The following is a 16212-nucleotide window of genomic DNA, read 5'->3' as shown; positions in this document are numbered from 1 at the left end:
ATACTTTTCTCATCTATCTACTTTCTCCATCCATTACACCAGTTTAGTTCCTGCTTTGCAACTTGGCTGGACTATTTTCTCTTCTCAAGTGTCTGTTGCCAATCTCATGTCACCTCTCTAATCCAGCAGGCTGGCAGTCAAACTGATCTTTTAAAATGAACCTGTCTATCCCATCCATAGGGAATTCCTTGTCTTCTATAGAAAAAAATTAAAATCTCTTAGCTGAGGAGGAAATATTTATGGTTGTATATGCACAGACTCTCTCTGGAGAAAAGAACATCAGTTTCCTATAAAGACAACTGGGTAGTTGTTGCATAGGGCTGGGCAGGAGATTTTCTATCCTATATCATTTCTGTAACTTTTAAATTTTGAACCATGTCTCAAAAATTTTAAAAGGAAATACAAATTCCTTAGCTTGGTGAAATAGCATGATTTTAGAGATTTGCAAAAGAAATACAAACACAATGAGAAAAAAAAGGAAGAAAGAAAGGAAAGAAGAGAAAGTTTGGATAGACCAGAATAGAAAGTGTTGATAAGTGTATCTGCAGGCTGAGTATATTGCAGGTTTACCTTACTATTCAATGTTCTATAATAAGAACTTTATGATACAAATAAATCCAAGGCTGAGCTACAAGGCACATCACAAGCTGTCTTTTGCATGCCTTTTTATGAGCTGTCCCAGACCCTCTCCATGACTTCTTTCTCTCCATGCTGAGCTACTTCTACTCCTCTGGACCAAATGCCTTCCTTTCCCATCTCCATGCCTTTGGATATGCCAATTCTTTATTGGTAATATTCTTGCCTTCCTTGTTCATTCTTCCCTCTTCTTGTGACTTTAGCTCCATAGTGACTTCTGCAGAGAAGCTTTTCCTAGAGTCCTCTTCACCTCTTCCAGGAAGAGCTATGCCACAGTGCTTTCTCTAAGCTTCCTTTCTCTAAGCTTCCACAGTGCTCATTTGGGAATGGGGTCTGGGGACTTAGTTTTTGGTTCTTATTACGTCGTGTAATCAGTGCACCTCTTAGAAGCCAGCAGCCAGGGCACCTTGTGCAAGCTGTGTGCTTTATACTCCTCTGGCTACACCTTGCCCTGGGTCTAGGAGTCTGTGGGGGCAATAAGGTGTGGCCACCTGGGTTTTTTTCTCTCTTACACTCCAGATCCTACTATCCTGAATTTTCCTCCCTCAGACAGTTCTTTCTCTGCTGCCAGTGACTGTTTGGGCCTCCTGCTAAATGAAACTTCTAGTCTCAGAAGGAAACCAAAGAGCGGCTGTTTGCTAGATGAGGTTAGAATTTGGACAAGCAGGGTGGTGTCCCTTTCAGGTTTGACAGAGCTGGGAGTGAGTGGAAAGGTGCTAGGAGGGTGTGAAGGAGACCTCTATCTGTATTCTTGCAAAACACTAATGGTGCACTGGGCTTTGATTACTTATGTTTTATATCTGGTTCCTCTTTAATTACTTTTAATTTTATGTCTGTAAACTGAGTCTTAGTAGGACAGGAACTATTTTTTATTGTACTCTGAATCCCCAGTACTTTAGGCAATGCCTGATGTGATCTCATTGTTGGGATTTAATAAATTATAGTTGGATGAATAAGTAAAGACAAATGATTTTGAAATTCTAGCAAAATTAAATATGGTGACATTTCCCTCTTCTAATTTTGCCAGTCCTGAAGCATTGTATTTTGAAGAACAACTTACGAGTGGTAGTATTAGCTACTAATTTTATAAAGCACTTGTAAACTGGTACACACACACACACACACACACACACATACACACACCCCATTTTATCCTCACACTGACTCTGTGAGGTGAGTACTATCTTGCCCCATCTTATAGATGATAAAACTCATGAAGAGTGAATTCAAGTAACTTCAAAAAATTTACTCAAATGATCAGAGATGAAATTCAGATTCAAACCCAGAAACACTGGCACCAGAGTCTTAAGACACTAAATTGGTCAAGTTGTGGTAAAAGTTCAAGAATTGCAAGGCATATCCTTATCCATTTGTCCCTGTACTTTCTGCTTTGGTTTCCAGAGTATGAAACTGGCCATCCCTCTGGAAGCTGATAGTTACCAATATAAAATCTGAAGAGGAAATTTTTGGTTTTCCAAAAAGCAACAAGTTGTAATTTCAAGAAAAGTAACCTTCAGCTAAGACATACTAAAACTACTTGAGAAAATATGGATTTTGTTGTTCCTGCTGTTACTGTTTTGTTTTACTTCTCTACATTCTATTTTATCTACAATAGAGAAGACCTTAGGAAAAATAAAATACTTGCCTTCCAGAGGAGGTGATGCCAGAGTGGGTCTGGAAGCTTGTTCTGTTGGTAATGGAGGTGGTAAGGCTGGGCTTTGGCCTTTGCACACAATGTAGGAGTAGGTATTGGGGGGGAAAAAAAGGTATTAACAAATTTAATATCCATGACTAAAATAGCTAGATCTGTCCCCAACATGCATAATTCATATTCCAAAGTATAAATTCATATTATTATGCAATAAGAAAAGTGTTATTAGGTGAGATCTTTAAGTGGATACATACACAGATTCCGTTATCTTCAGACCCATTTCTGAATATATTACTTTTCATAGATGTATATACAATGTTAAATATATCTACTGGACTTCATTAATGGAAAATCTGCATGCAATCAAATAAAGCAATTTATTTTCAATATGCACTTTAAATTATGGAAACTAAAAATCACAGAAGCTGAGGAGACTCCTAATATAGAGAGAAATCACCATTTTTTCATTTAACTAAAAATTCTCAAATGATATAATAGGGCAATAAAAGAAGGTTAAAATTCATGGGCCTTTTGATATTGAACAGGTACATTTTTTCCTGCCAAAATAAATGACCTGCAGTTAAGTAAATAATGGGCCAAAGGGAAAATATATTCAGTTTTATAGAGACTTGAAAGGCTCCCTCAAGTCTCTGGGCTTATTATGAACTGTATAAAAACCCACAGTCATTTCTGAGTGCTTCCTTATCCCAAGTGGCTTCTTTAATTAACCAAAACCATCCAGGCCATGAACTGTAAACATTAACTAACATATGATCCCCTATGAAATGCTTGCAAAATGTTTTATCATTAATTTTCATTCCAGAAACTTCTGCCCTGTGTTTCTTTTAAATCCAGGAATTGACGTGGGCATGTGCACCTTCTAGAAATCTCACTGACAACTAGATATTACCAAATGTCAGCAGACCTGCCTGCTTACTGGAAGTTTTCCTTTTTTAGAATTTGTCAAAATTAGTTTGCTCTGGCGGGTTGTTGATTAGCAAGCAGAGTATATGGATAGGCGCACACGCCACGTTCTGTACTGGTGAGAAGGGAAGCAGCCCGAGCCCTCACGCCACACAGAGGTTAGTCTCCACTCTTTAGAGGATTTCCTTGTTGTTAGACCTATCCAGGGTGATTCCTGAGCATGTTCAAGTATGCATAAAAGGACATCGTTTCATAGCATGCAGGCCATATCCCTAGAAAAGTATCAATCCATATTATCGTCAATTTTTTTTTTCCCTCCTGAGAGCAAAGATGTGATAGAAACAGATTGCAACATGCAAGTTCCTCTTTCATTGCACAAGGAAAAGGTGAGGCTGGGCACTCTAAAAACAATTTGATTTCCATGATTTTTCCTAGCTAACATTTATACACTGCTCACTCTATGCTTAGAACCATCACAATCAGTTTTGATATATTAAGTTATTTAATCTTCACAAGCTCCTTAGGATGTAGGTGTATTTTCACTTTACCGTTTGAAAACTAAAGTGAACAGGTTTTCAGGCCATTCAGCAACTAAGAAGTGGAGCTGAATTTCCATGGAGGCTCCAGATTTGAGGTGCTTAAAGCTGCTTTCAGACTGCTAAGGTCAGAAAAGGGTCATCTATGACAAAGGGGTCCGTGACTGCAGGTGGGACAGATGACTGAAGCTTCCACACTGAGTCTCCACCTTCTGTTTAAGTCAAAGGGATATATACTTGTAAATACCCATTCCCAAGTCTTGCTTGAGAGCTGTTCTTGAGAAACTATTTCTAAGGTGGGTTGATATATTGTAGCTCTTAAATTTAGGGATAATCTAGATTTAGAAAGGAGTTAACTAAATGACTAAAGCTTAAAATACAAGTGACCATGAATATAAATCAATTATTCCAAATACTGAGGCTTTCAAAAATATCTTCATAGAATGGTTCCTGTTCAATCTAGATAGCTTTACCCTGTCATATACTTTCATGAACAGTGATGATGGAAAATCACAATCCTTTATAGTTTTGATAAGCTTTTTAGAAATTTATTTCAAAACAAAATTCTTTCCAGGGGAATTATTCATAATTTATACTCTAATGTATTTTTAGATTTTCCTGGAGGAACCATAAAGTCATTATTTTATTTTAAAAACATTTTCGTGAGCCCTTCTTGTGTGCCAATACCAAAACCATTAAACTCCAGCTCTGCCTTCAAGAGGTTTCTAATATACTGACTAAAATAGACTTAGATCATGATAATAGATCGCTCTACTAGAGTGTGGTGAGGGGAAATAATACATAAAGAGGGGATGTTGCAGAAAGACCCCTGGAGAAAATCAACTGTGACCTGTATTAAAGACTTGACCTGGGTTTGCTGGTGACAAAATGAGGAGAGGAAGGGATTCCACACAGAGAGAATCTGGTGAAAACAAGGCATGGGTGCTAAAGTATGGAGGACTCTTAAAACAAACAAACTTTCTGGTGCTTTCTGCAGCAGAAAGTGTAATATCTAGTCTATAACAGAAATTCCCTATGACTGTGATCAACTATAGTATGCTCCCTGTGATGGCTGATTGTATCACTGTGAGGCAATGGACACAGCCGGGAAGCAGGATCAAAGAAAGAGAAAGAAAAAGCCAGAAGTCTTCTTGCCTCATAGTGACAGCTCTGTCACCTTGGCAGGGCAATTATCAGTTCAGACCAAATGTCTATTGTGGTAGGGAGCACCGTAACAAATCAGATACGTCATCCTTGAGCATGACGCCTGACTGAAAAATCTTCTTTTAGGTTCAAATAATGTCAGAGAATATTATTGAAATCAGAGACCATTTTATGTATGAGTAATATATGATAAGTTATGCTAATATAATGTTATACTAATAATAGAATCTTATAATAAAGAGTGCTCTTTACTATAAAGATTATGTTTAAAGTCAAATGGTGAGAGTTTGTGTATGTGAGAGTTTCAGCTTTATCACTTACAGTCTGGATAAACTTGAAAATTTCCTAAAGTATCCAAGCCTCAGTTTAGGGCCTTTATAAAATGAGGAGAGTTTTTAGTATATGTGCTGCCAAAGCGAGCACAAATGAGGAGAGTTTTTAGTGCTGTTACAGGGATTAAGTGATGCAGCATCTAACACATAGTAAATACTCAAAACACTAATTTTTTTCAATAATGAACTTATAATTTATATCCCATCTAATTACACAAGAGGACTTGAAACAGACTTTGCAGTACATAAACAAAAACATAACAACAGATAAAATTAAACATGACAGAAATAGAACTCATTTATAGGAAAGAAGCTTATAATTTTATTAGGAATATATTCCTTTGGAATTTCTGAGGACTGTTACTCTCTGAAGGAACAATTTAGGTTGCTGAAATTTATGTTAGAACTCTATAAAGGTGTCCTTCATTTTACAAGCTATTACCTGAAAATCCCTCTGACATTCGAACACAATGAATTGGCTTTATTTTTGTTTCTTGAGTGATTTGGGCTGGGCTATTTCCATAATACCTGAATGGCACATTTGTAAGCTGCCAATATTGTATTGTTCTGAGTCTTTTCTCACACAAGTGAATTTGATTATTTTGGTTTAGTCAAATTCCACTGAGGATAGTAGGCAGTGTGCATTCCTTCTAATGATCTAAGTTACCAATGTTTTCTTTATACTGCTAGAAACGATGAGTGGAATTACTCAGAATCTCAAGTCAAGCAGGAGGCTAGGAGCTGAATTCAGATAGCATGAGGTAAAAAACAATGCACTATACTAAAATTTAATTCGACTGGCTTCTTTATCAAAGGATATTCCCCACAACATTTCTATACAACTAAAGCCTATCCCCTAAATCTTGAAACAAATGTTGAGGAGATGTTTTCCTCTAATGCCTGATAGATATTTAATTCCTAAGGCCACTATTACATTCTCCTGGAGATACTGAGTACATCCAGAAGATCATAGACTCTTCGAAAGGCTTCTGTACTGCCAACAATGAATGGTGATAGATTCTGGGATAGAGAAGGTGTCATTTTAATAAGTGGCCATTGAGTTAAAATTCACTTACATTTTTAAAAAAATGTAATACACTGTATAACATAATTACAGATTCTTATTCATTCTTTCAGTTTCATAAAAATCAGTTGTGAATCTATGACTAACAAGGAAGTGGGGAGATCTGAATTTAGCAGGAAAATGATGGTTAAATTTGCTAAAGCAATAATATTAGTTGTAGGCATTGCACAATGTTCTTTGAGTATTTTTATAACATGTGGAATACCATTTTTAAAGTTTGGAATTGAACAAATAGTAAAATTAAATATGGTTTTATATCTTAGTCTGAGACATGTGATTGTGCTAATGTCCTTTATTAAAATAGGGACATTTTGATCTTCAAGTCTCCTTACCAAGTGTCTTTCCCTTGCCTTAGTTTTGGGAGGGGGATCTGAAGGATTGGGGGTGTCAACCATTCCTCCCTTTCCCCACCCCATCTGTTAAAACAAAAATTTTAGACCATTTGTATAATAATCCCAGGTTTGTGCATTTGCCCATGAAACGAGGCTCTTAGCAGTAAAGAAACACCTGAAAACGTTCAGGAGTTCGTATGAGGTGGGTGGATCAATTTGGTATCTTTATACCTGCCACGCATGAACTGCTAAATTCTGCAGAGCTACTTTGCCTCCCTTGTATGTGGTCTTGTGGAGGGTGGTACTCAGGGCTAATTATCACTTAACTTGGGTCTCCGTTGTTTCAAGGACTTAGAGAACAATCATCTCTGTTCCAGCGGGGTTTTTGTTGAGTATTCATGGGCATCAGCACAAATGAAATCACTGGGGGAGCACAGTGAAGAGACATAGACCCTGCTGTTAAGGAGCATAGTGGGGCAGAGATGGAGGGAGAAGGGCAAAACACAAGCAAGGCCGGTAATTCCCGATCTCAGGAATGTCGAGCTATCCAAACAGAGTGGTGAATCAGACAATGCCTTGGGGAAGGAGATCATGCTAAAGTGGACAGAAAAGGAAGAGCAGGGCTACCGTGAAACTGGATTTTGCTAACTTATGGAGCTTTGTGCAGATTAGAAAAATTCATGCTTTTTCAGCGCATGCAGTCCATCACAGCAAGGTTTGGCCAGGAAAACCTACTTAAGAGACAAAATTAAGAGACAGCTCTTTCCTGGGCAGTTGCAGCTCCAGTCCAGGGCCTGCTGTCTTAAGGTAGGGGAATCAGAATGGGGGTCTATGTGTAAGCATACAAATTATGCAAATGCATAATATAGGAAGTGGCCCTGCCTCCAAGCGGAACACACTGCAGCTCTGACTTAAATACAATGGAGCAAACTTCAGGAAGATGTCTGATAAAAGGCTTCTTGACGTGATAAACCTAAGCTACGGACCAGGCTGCTTTGCTTAAAGGTCATTGGTGATGGAGAACAGAGACAAGCTCATATCAGAGTCTTCTAGGCTGTTCTGTTGAGTTTGGATTTGTCCTAAGGGCAATGGTAAGCTTTTTTAGGGCTTTAGCAAGGCACGTAGGTTTTTAAAAGATTACTGACTGTTACGTGAACAAAAACAACATAGAGAAAAGGATATGACAGGCAGCAAGAGATCAGGAAGAGACTATTGAAATAACTCAAGTGAGGAAGTGACGTGGGTTTGGATTAGTTGGGTTGAGGTTCTATCATTTATGCAACTAGTATTTATTGAATGCCTACTGAGTACCAGGCACTTTCTTTGGATATAGAGTTATAGCAATGAACATCACCCATTTCGCGGGGCCGAGATTCTAGTGGACAGGCAAAAAAATACTAAATAAGTAAGTAAGATACAAATAAGTATCCTATCAAAAACGTATCAATAAAGAGTAATAAGGAATGCTATTCTGAGTAGTGGATGGTGTTTTTTAATATATGATCAATGAAAAACACAGAAGCTATAGGTAAGTGGATGGATTCAGAGTACATTTTGACATAACCCAACTGGACTATTAAATGAATTTAGGGTAGGAAGTGAGGGAAAGAAATCATTTCACTTGAGCTTCTGGGAACAAATAAGAATATCCATTTACCCAGCTAGGTGCTGTTTATGGACTAACTGCTTAGTCGTTGTCACTTGGATTATATATACAGTTTTCAGTTTGGCAGAGGTCTTGTGTAGAGGACACTGAAGTAGAAGCCCTAGTTACTTTATTGGGTCATTCCAATAATATATCTCATTGGTAATTAATTATCAAGGTTTTTTTTATGATTTTAGAAAAGTTTTAAGCAATGGATTATCTAGTAAAAATTGGCTACACAACACTACTATAAGGGTTTTAAAACACCAAAAGCTTCAACTTTTTAGATCAAAGAACTTCCTTCAGGCCAAAATGTTTCTATTGGAAAGGTTTCTTTGCATCCTGATAAAAAGCTTCCCTAATATTTCCATGTGTTATATATTTGCATATTCACTTTGATGGAAAGCATGGAATAGTAGCCAAATGCATATTTCATACATTCTTTTGATTAAAAATGATAAAGGTAATATAAGTGTTTTTTCCTCTTCATCTCCAATTTATGAAGTAGAAATGATTTTCCATGGAACAGTGAACTAAAGAAAGGAAATAAGATTCAAGATCATATCACTGTTCTATTCATCCTTATACCTTGATTATGATGGAATACTTGATGTTTGGGACCTAACAAAAACAGAGGCACAGAAGCATGATCATAGAATTTTGGAGTGTAGGAGAGACCTTTAAAATCAACTATTCCAACACCCTGGTTTTTTGAATGGAAAAAAATGGTTTCTGGAAGTGGAAATAGCTTAACAAAATCATGCACTGAGAGGAGATCCAATTTAAGATTAAGGTTTTTTCCCACTCCTTTTATGTTTTCTATTTATTTACTATCTATTCAGAAGGCTAAGATAAATGTCAATTATCTCATCTTTTATCATCAATGATTCATAACCCTCGAAAGATCTGTAAGTATTTATTTCATACTATGAAGAGTTTTATAGTTTTCTTCAGTGGCCATGCTATGTTTAAGCTTAATTAGATGCTGAATAGACCTCAGGGGCCCATCAAAAAGACTCACTACTTAAATCAATCTTTTTGGTAACCTGACCTCATTTCCACAATTCTAGATAGACTTTAAAAGTAAGAGGCTTTCAGAATTTTCAGAATTACTGTTTCCTCACTTTTCTTAGTTCTTCTAATTATCAAAACCATAAGTCTTTGAAATCCATAACAAATCATATTTGCAAGCAAAGTCAACCAAGGGGCAGAGAGTAAAGAAGGAAGATGGAGACAAAAGGGTAAAATGAATTATATGTTTTTAAGTGCAAAGGTCAAAGCTGGGAGGGAAAGAGATTAATGAGGCAAGTTAGATGGACTTCAGTCTCAATGAGAAGAAATAAAAAAACTTAGAATGCACTCACGCACTTAGAATGCAAATATCCTACTTGTTATCTAATCGAATATCTCTGGGATTGTAAATTCTCAGTGATGAAACTTCCTAGAACCTGGCTTATTCTGGTGATTCCTCAGAACTTGGCTGTATTATCACCTCCCTTGGTTCTCTTCTATGCACGCTCCTCCCAGCTCTACACATTCCCAGAGCAGCCAGGATGCACTTTACCTTCTGATCCTCAAGGCTTATTGTTTGTTTATTTACAAGTTTGGGTTTTTCTTCCTTCCCATCCACCCCCCCTCCATTTTTTTCTAATCTTCACTAGACTTTGCGCAACTTAAGGACAAAATCTAGAATAGCAATATATACTTGGGAAGGGAAAATGAATAAAGGAGAAAAATGAATGACTAAGGGAATGAGTGAATCAGTAATGTCACTAAATGCTACTCTCTCACACTCTTTCTAGAATGTTTGCATATGAACAGACTGAAGAATAGCTTCTTTAGTTCTTGATTGAGTGCAAAATATTTCCAACAAAATAATGAAATTTTACTTATTTATCTATCTGTTTATTTAAAAATCAATCATAGTTCCAGACCAAAGCATTTTCTTTCTGTGAGAATCTTTACCTATTTATGAATGGAACAACAATCTTTCCATGAAAGTGATACATTAATGTGTTTAACTATGGCTTGTGAGAAAAAGTGAGCTAAAGCCCAAAGATGAGGAAATGTAGCTTCATTAAGTAGTTCAGTCAAGAAATACTACTTGCAATATATTCTGAATATCTGCAGGTCCCCTTAGGTGGAAAGAAAACTATATAGATTATCCATTGAGGTATTTTTCAGCCCAAATATCTCTGTACCTATAGATGTAACATGAACGGTGTTTTAGTGCCAAACATTGAAGTCTAAAGTTGAACAACTTGTTAAATTCACCCAAGCGACTTAGAAATTGTCTGTGCTGCTCTTTGCCCAGCAGCATGTCATCTTTGTGTTTTGCATTTATTTTAGAAATAGTATAGAGAGAAAGAATGAGTAAAATATATAACAACATTTAGAATAATAGTAAGTGCTAAATAATTTAAATTAATTATGGGCAATTATGTTGCAATAGTATATATAGTCAATGATATCATTTTATAAGAATTTAAAAAACATCTTAAATGCAGTCCTCTGTCTTATAATAAAGTGATATTATAATGGACATTTTAAGTCTTATTCATTTGAAATGACTGAAAGTACAAATAATATACGTTTTTGACATTGGCTATGTTAACTCAATATTCAAAGTTATAATGTATTCAAGTTAGGTCTCTGAGATGCTATTTTCCAATGTCAAAAATATCTAACATTCTTTACCAAAATGGGGATGCTTAGTTTCTAGGGTGTTGAGTAGTTGGAGAAGCTATAGAATAAAAATGGGCTCACCTAACTAGAAATCAACTTTTAGCACTATTGTTTACAATAACTAACATATGGAAACTGTCCAACTATCCATCAATGGATGAATGGATAGAGAAAATATGATATATGTATATACTGGAACTGGAATCTATTTATCTATCCATCTATCATCTATAGAATGGAATATTATTCAGTCATAAAAAGAAGAAAATTCTGCCATTTCCAGCAATATGGACTGACCTGGAGGCTGTTATGCTAAGTGGAATAAACCAGACAGAGAAAGACAAATACCATATGATCTCACATCTGCAATCTAAACTTATAGAATTTATAGATACAGAGAACAAATTGGTGGTTGCCAGAGGTGGAGGGTTTGGAGGGGGGTGGTGAAAGGAGGGAGGAAAACCTAAAGGTACAAGCTTCTAATTATAAAATAAATAAGTCCCAGGAATGTCACACAGAGCATGGTGACTATAATACTGCCTATAAATTGCTAAGAGATTAGATCTTAAGTGTTTGCATCATAAGAAAAAGAATTGTAACTATGTGAGAAAATGGATGTTAACTTATTGTGGTAATCATTTCACAATATATACACAGAGCAAATCATCATGTTATATACTTAAAATTAGTATAATATGTCAATTATCTCAGGAAAACTGAAAAAATATTAAAAAGATCTGAATAAACTATATGCTTAGTTAATTTTAAAAAATCAACCTTTTTCCATGGTAAATATTTAAAATGTGGTATTTATGTGTGAATTTTTAAAACGTAATTGAGAAGAACTAAAAATGCATAGTTTTCGAGATAAATCACAACATCTCAATAATAAATCTCACAAAATCTCAATTTTGAATTAAAATCAAATTGAGTTAAAATCCCAGGTTTCATTTATATCACTAGGCATGATTCCTCCCTCACATATTAACATACAAACAAATAATGGGCTATTGTTCATTTAATTGAACTGGACATTGTTGTCAATACAAAAGAATCAGTTCTAATAAGGTTATTGTTTACCAACCAGGTAATCATAACATAGCCTGTATCTAAATATGAGTACATTTAATGTGTCATAGCTCTCAAGTCTAAGTGTAATAGTTCAGGCTTTATATTCAGTATTGTTTTTTAGAGATTGAACACACTTTAGAGATTTACTCAAAGATGGAAAATCAAGTCACACCAGATTATTGATCATTGGGAATATGAGTAACCAGAAAAATGCGGAAATGAGAGAAAAGATGGCTCCCAAGACAAAATCATTACACTTATAGATTGTATTAAAATAATTTACAAGTAGAATAACCAATTCACTTCTTAAGAGATAGGAGGCTTGACATTTTTGTAAACTATCTAAACAGGAAGAACAAATAATGGCTCCTTCTGTTTCTTGCCTTTTCTGGTTGTTTGACTTTAGGATTCTTTTTTTTTTTGCCATTAAAATAACAAATATTTTTACTCATCAAATGGTTTTGACTTACAGTTACAACTGCTGGAGAAATGCTAGGTTTGTAAGTTGCATTCCACTGACAATACATAATGCAATAGAACAGCTTGGATTTAAGTCTATGTAAGACCCTTGAAAAGTAGCTTTTGCTATAAAAAAAGAATTTGTGTCTCCTGTTGCACTGCCATACTGAAGAAACTCAGAACACTAATTCTTCATCACTAACCTTAGCAGAAATGTCTATAGTTCTATGTCTAAAATGGTCCTCTTCTATCTCACACCATGTCTTCAAAAATTATAGCATTGGACCATCATATTTGTAACAAATGTTTATAAAATGTAAAAACTGACATAACTAAGTAACAGAATCACAAAAAGATAGAAAAAAGTCACAAAAACAATTCACTTCTAAACCTGTAAGACCCATGTTTTTGCAATGTTTACAACAAAAGTAGGAAGGGACAGCTGAGTTGCAACATATAAAAATTCTGTCCTTAAATGAAAATTTCCCTATGACTTTCTCTTTTACAGAGTTTGTTTGCTCCCCTAAGTCAGATGCCAGCACAGAAGGGGAGGCTGGGGAAGATAATCAGGAGGGAGAAGCAACGCCATCTTGCCTCCACCCTCCGCTCCACAGAAGTGTTCATCATTATCCATAGCCTCTCCTAGCTCAACCAAATGCATATAGGCCTAACTGCACACTGGCATAGGGGGTTCAAAAGATATCCAACAGAACCATTAATGGGGTTTCTCAATCACCGTTCAATATTATGAGTTCAGCATTATGCAGCGCACAAAGGTCAAAAACAAATTTTCAGTCGTAATTTTATATGGAATCCTAGCACTATCTTACCGAACCCCATCTGGGAAACCCACCTGCAACACCAAAGGAGGTTTTTTTTTTTTTTTTTTTAATCCTTATGAGAGATCATTTTCACTTGACTCAGATCTTTCTGTGACTTGACTTTCAAGTTCAGGTTTAGCTCCTCCCTCGTTCACCACCTGTGTCTCAGATCTTGGTTTTGTCTGCCCCAGTTCCTCATTATTTTCTGGTACCGCCTGCTGGTTATTTTTTCCTTCTGCTGGATCATGTTGGTTTGATTTGTTCCCAGATTCCAATTTAGCTTCTTTCCCATTTCCTGCTTGCACGGACTGCTTTGGGTTAAGTTGTGATGGGTCCTTAGCACTCTTTACCACCTCCTGGAGATTATATTTTCTGAACAACATATAATCTTTCACAACACTCAGGCAACAGACAGCTTTAATGATTTCTACTACCACGTGTACTGCGGATTAGTGAGATCCACTTTATTTTCCGAATTGAGGCTGCCTACTATTCCTGCCAATTCTTTGATAACTTCGTCTCTATTCATGTGACTGTTATTTCGAGATTTATATACAATCTGAAATGTTCCTTTGTTTGGAGATTTAAACCAGGGTTCCAAAAATGTTTCTGCATATTTTTTCATATCTTCTAAGAAAGCCTTGCATGTGCCTGAAATGGGTAACATACGTAGAATAACCCGAGTCTTCTTCTTCTTGGTTTTGTACATATCTTGGAGAATATGATGTACCAATTTCTCAGGTTCTATTCCAAGTGTCCTGATGAAGACTACATTATTTGCTCCACTCTCCACTGACTGGAATCTCCTTAGCTTCATCTCTGTCGATGCTTTAATGTCACCAACTTCTTTCTTCAAGGCAGCCTCCATGTCATCATCTTCTCCCTCACTTCCAGAGGCCTGCTGATCTTTGTAAACTTTTCCGGCCCGTACATGTCGTCGCCGTACTCGTTGAGCAGGCTGTACGCCTCCTCCACGCACTTGCGTTCGTTCATGTTGCAGGTAATGAGAATGCCCTGTAGCCCGGGCTCCAGCTGCCGGGACCCGCCGCCGTCGCAGCGCCGCGCCCGCTTGGCTTGCACATACTGAGCTTTGCCTTTGCGCTTTCCGCCGCTCTACTGAGGAGGCTGCTGGACGGGGGTCGCCATGGCGCGTGAGAACCGAGGCTGGCGAGAAACGTGTTTCTGCCTGACTTTAGGATTCTACCAAAGAGGTTATTGACAGAAAGCAGCTGGCACAGTTGATTGCTAAATCAATTCCTAAACTGCTCGAATATGTTGTTTTCATTCTTGATAATTTAAGGACCCACCTACAACCTTAGAAATAAGTTTATTCTATGTTCTCCTCCATCTCAATTTGCAGTCATTCTAACCATTAAGAATAAAATACGCCTAAAAATCTAATCATGGAGCTGCGTGATATTTTATCAGGCCTGTGGCCAGCTTAATAGAACCCCAGGAAATTTAAAAATAAACCATATCCAAGATTCCTTCAGTAATTTTGGTGAAAAGCTATTTATGCTCTTAGGTGTGAAGTCCCAGTGCCCTCTGCCTGGAGTTTCCAAACCAGATTCCTTTCAATGACCAAACAATAAAGACATATAAAAGTTACCAGAAGGTCGTTTGCTTTCTTTGGCAGTTGTACTGAGAACATTTAGGAGTGCATGTCAAATTTGCATTATATGAGAAAAGACATTGTGAGTTTTTCTTAAATTATAACTCTTAGAAAACAGAATGAAGGGGGGGGGGAGACTTAACAGGCAGTGACCCCCATTTTAAAATATATTTACAATTCTCCTGTTGCTCCAAGTTTTGATGAGAACTCAACGAGATAATCCATGTCCAGAGTTTAACGCAACCCCTGACCTAGAATAGCATGAGGATTTGGCAAGTGGTAAATCTTTCCATTTTCTCCATCAATATTGTCATCATCATCATCTCTGATCATCCTAAAAAATCCTGAAAGGGTAGGTAGCTGCAGGAAAGTATAAGTATTATTGAGCTTTTCTTCGACTCTAGGTAAGCCATGTTAACCAAGGCTCTTTGTGATTTTCCTTTCCTCATATCCTCAAATGCAGAGAGCTACTTTTTTAAGCTATTGCATGGCATTTGAAAAACAAAAAACAAACAAACAACGAACAAACAGTGTTGTTTTTCTTTTATGCAGGGATCTCATTCATCTAAAATAAAATCAATTTGGCATTTTTCAACCAGCCTGTTTAGCTATTTCCACACCACACAAGACTTGCCAAAAGGAAGGGATGTTGTGACTGTCCTACCCTTATCCTCCATTTGTGGGAAATCTTCTTCCTTCCCCTTCTTCTTCTTCTTCTTCTTCTTCCTTCTTCCTTCTTCCTTCTTCCTTCTTTCTTCTTCTTCTTCTTCTTCTTCTTCTTCTTCTTCTTCTCCTTCTCCTTCTCCTTCTCCTTCTCCTCCTTCTCCTCCTCCTCCTCCTTCTTTCTCTTTCTCTTCTTCTTCTTCTTTTTCCTCTCCTTCTTCCTCTTCTTCATTTTTGTTTGTTTGTTTGTTTTGGTTAATTGTCTCTGACACGTGCAAATATTCCATGTTCACAAACAATTCAAAGAGATGTGAAAAGCTTGAGGACAAATTATAGAACCAATTAAAAAAAAGACCTTCTGGTTTTGAAATTTATCTCAGAAGGAGACAAAGTATTTGTCGTTTTGTTTTAGCAGAGAATTCTCTACTGGGTGCTTTAAAAAAGACAATAAAACTCCACACCTTTTCAACTACAGGCATATAACATAAACTTAAATATTTCAATACTTGCACTTGATAGATAAAGGATAAATGGTAACATGTTGATAATTACTGTTTAATAGGCTTTAACGCCCAATTAAATTCACAAATATATTCT

The 16212-nt window shown here is 36.6% G+C and overlaps 1 protein-coding gene, 1 long non-coding RNA gene and 1 pseudogene across 3 annotated transcripts in view; 1 reads left to right on the top strand and 2 right to left on the bottom strand.

Moving 5' to 3' along the window:
• TRDN (triadin) overlaps positions 1-16212 on the bottom strand; it is a 389840-nt gene that overhangs the window by 234889 nt on the left and 138739 nt on the right. Inside the window, exon 10 of the mRNA XM_013063299.2 lies at positions 2278-2359. Coding sequence (XP_012918753.1) covers positions 2278-2359 — 82 coding nt within the window. The remainder of the gene's footprint in view (positions 1-2277; positions 2360-16212) is intronic.
• Positions 1-16212, top strand: part of LOC106007198 — a 52180-nt gene that overhangs the window by 18276 nt on the left and 17692 nt on the right. The window lies entirely within an intron of this gene.
• LOC101692286 lies at positions 13393-14501 on the bottom strand (annotated as a pseudogene).

The sequence above is a fragment of the Mustela putorius genome, unplaced genomic scaffold (assembly GCF_011764305.1).
Source record: "Mustela putorius furo isolate JIRA1106 unplaced genomic scaffold, ASM1176430v1.1 tig00003863_pilon_pilon_pilon, whole genome shotgun sequence".
Lineage (NCBI taxonomy): Eukaryota > Metazoa > Chordata > Mammalia > Carnivora > Mustelidae > Mustela > Mustela putorius.
Note: the sequence above shows the minus strand (reverse complement) of the source record. Positions and strands in the feature narration are given on the sequence as shown.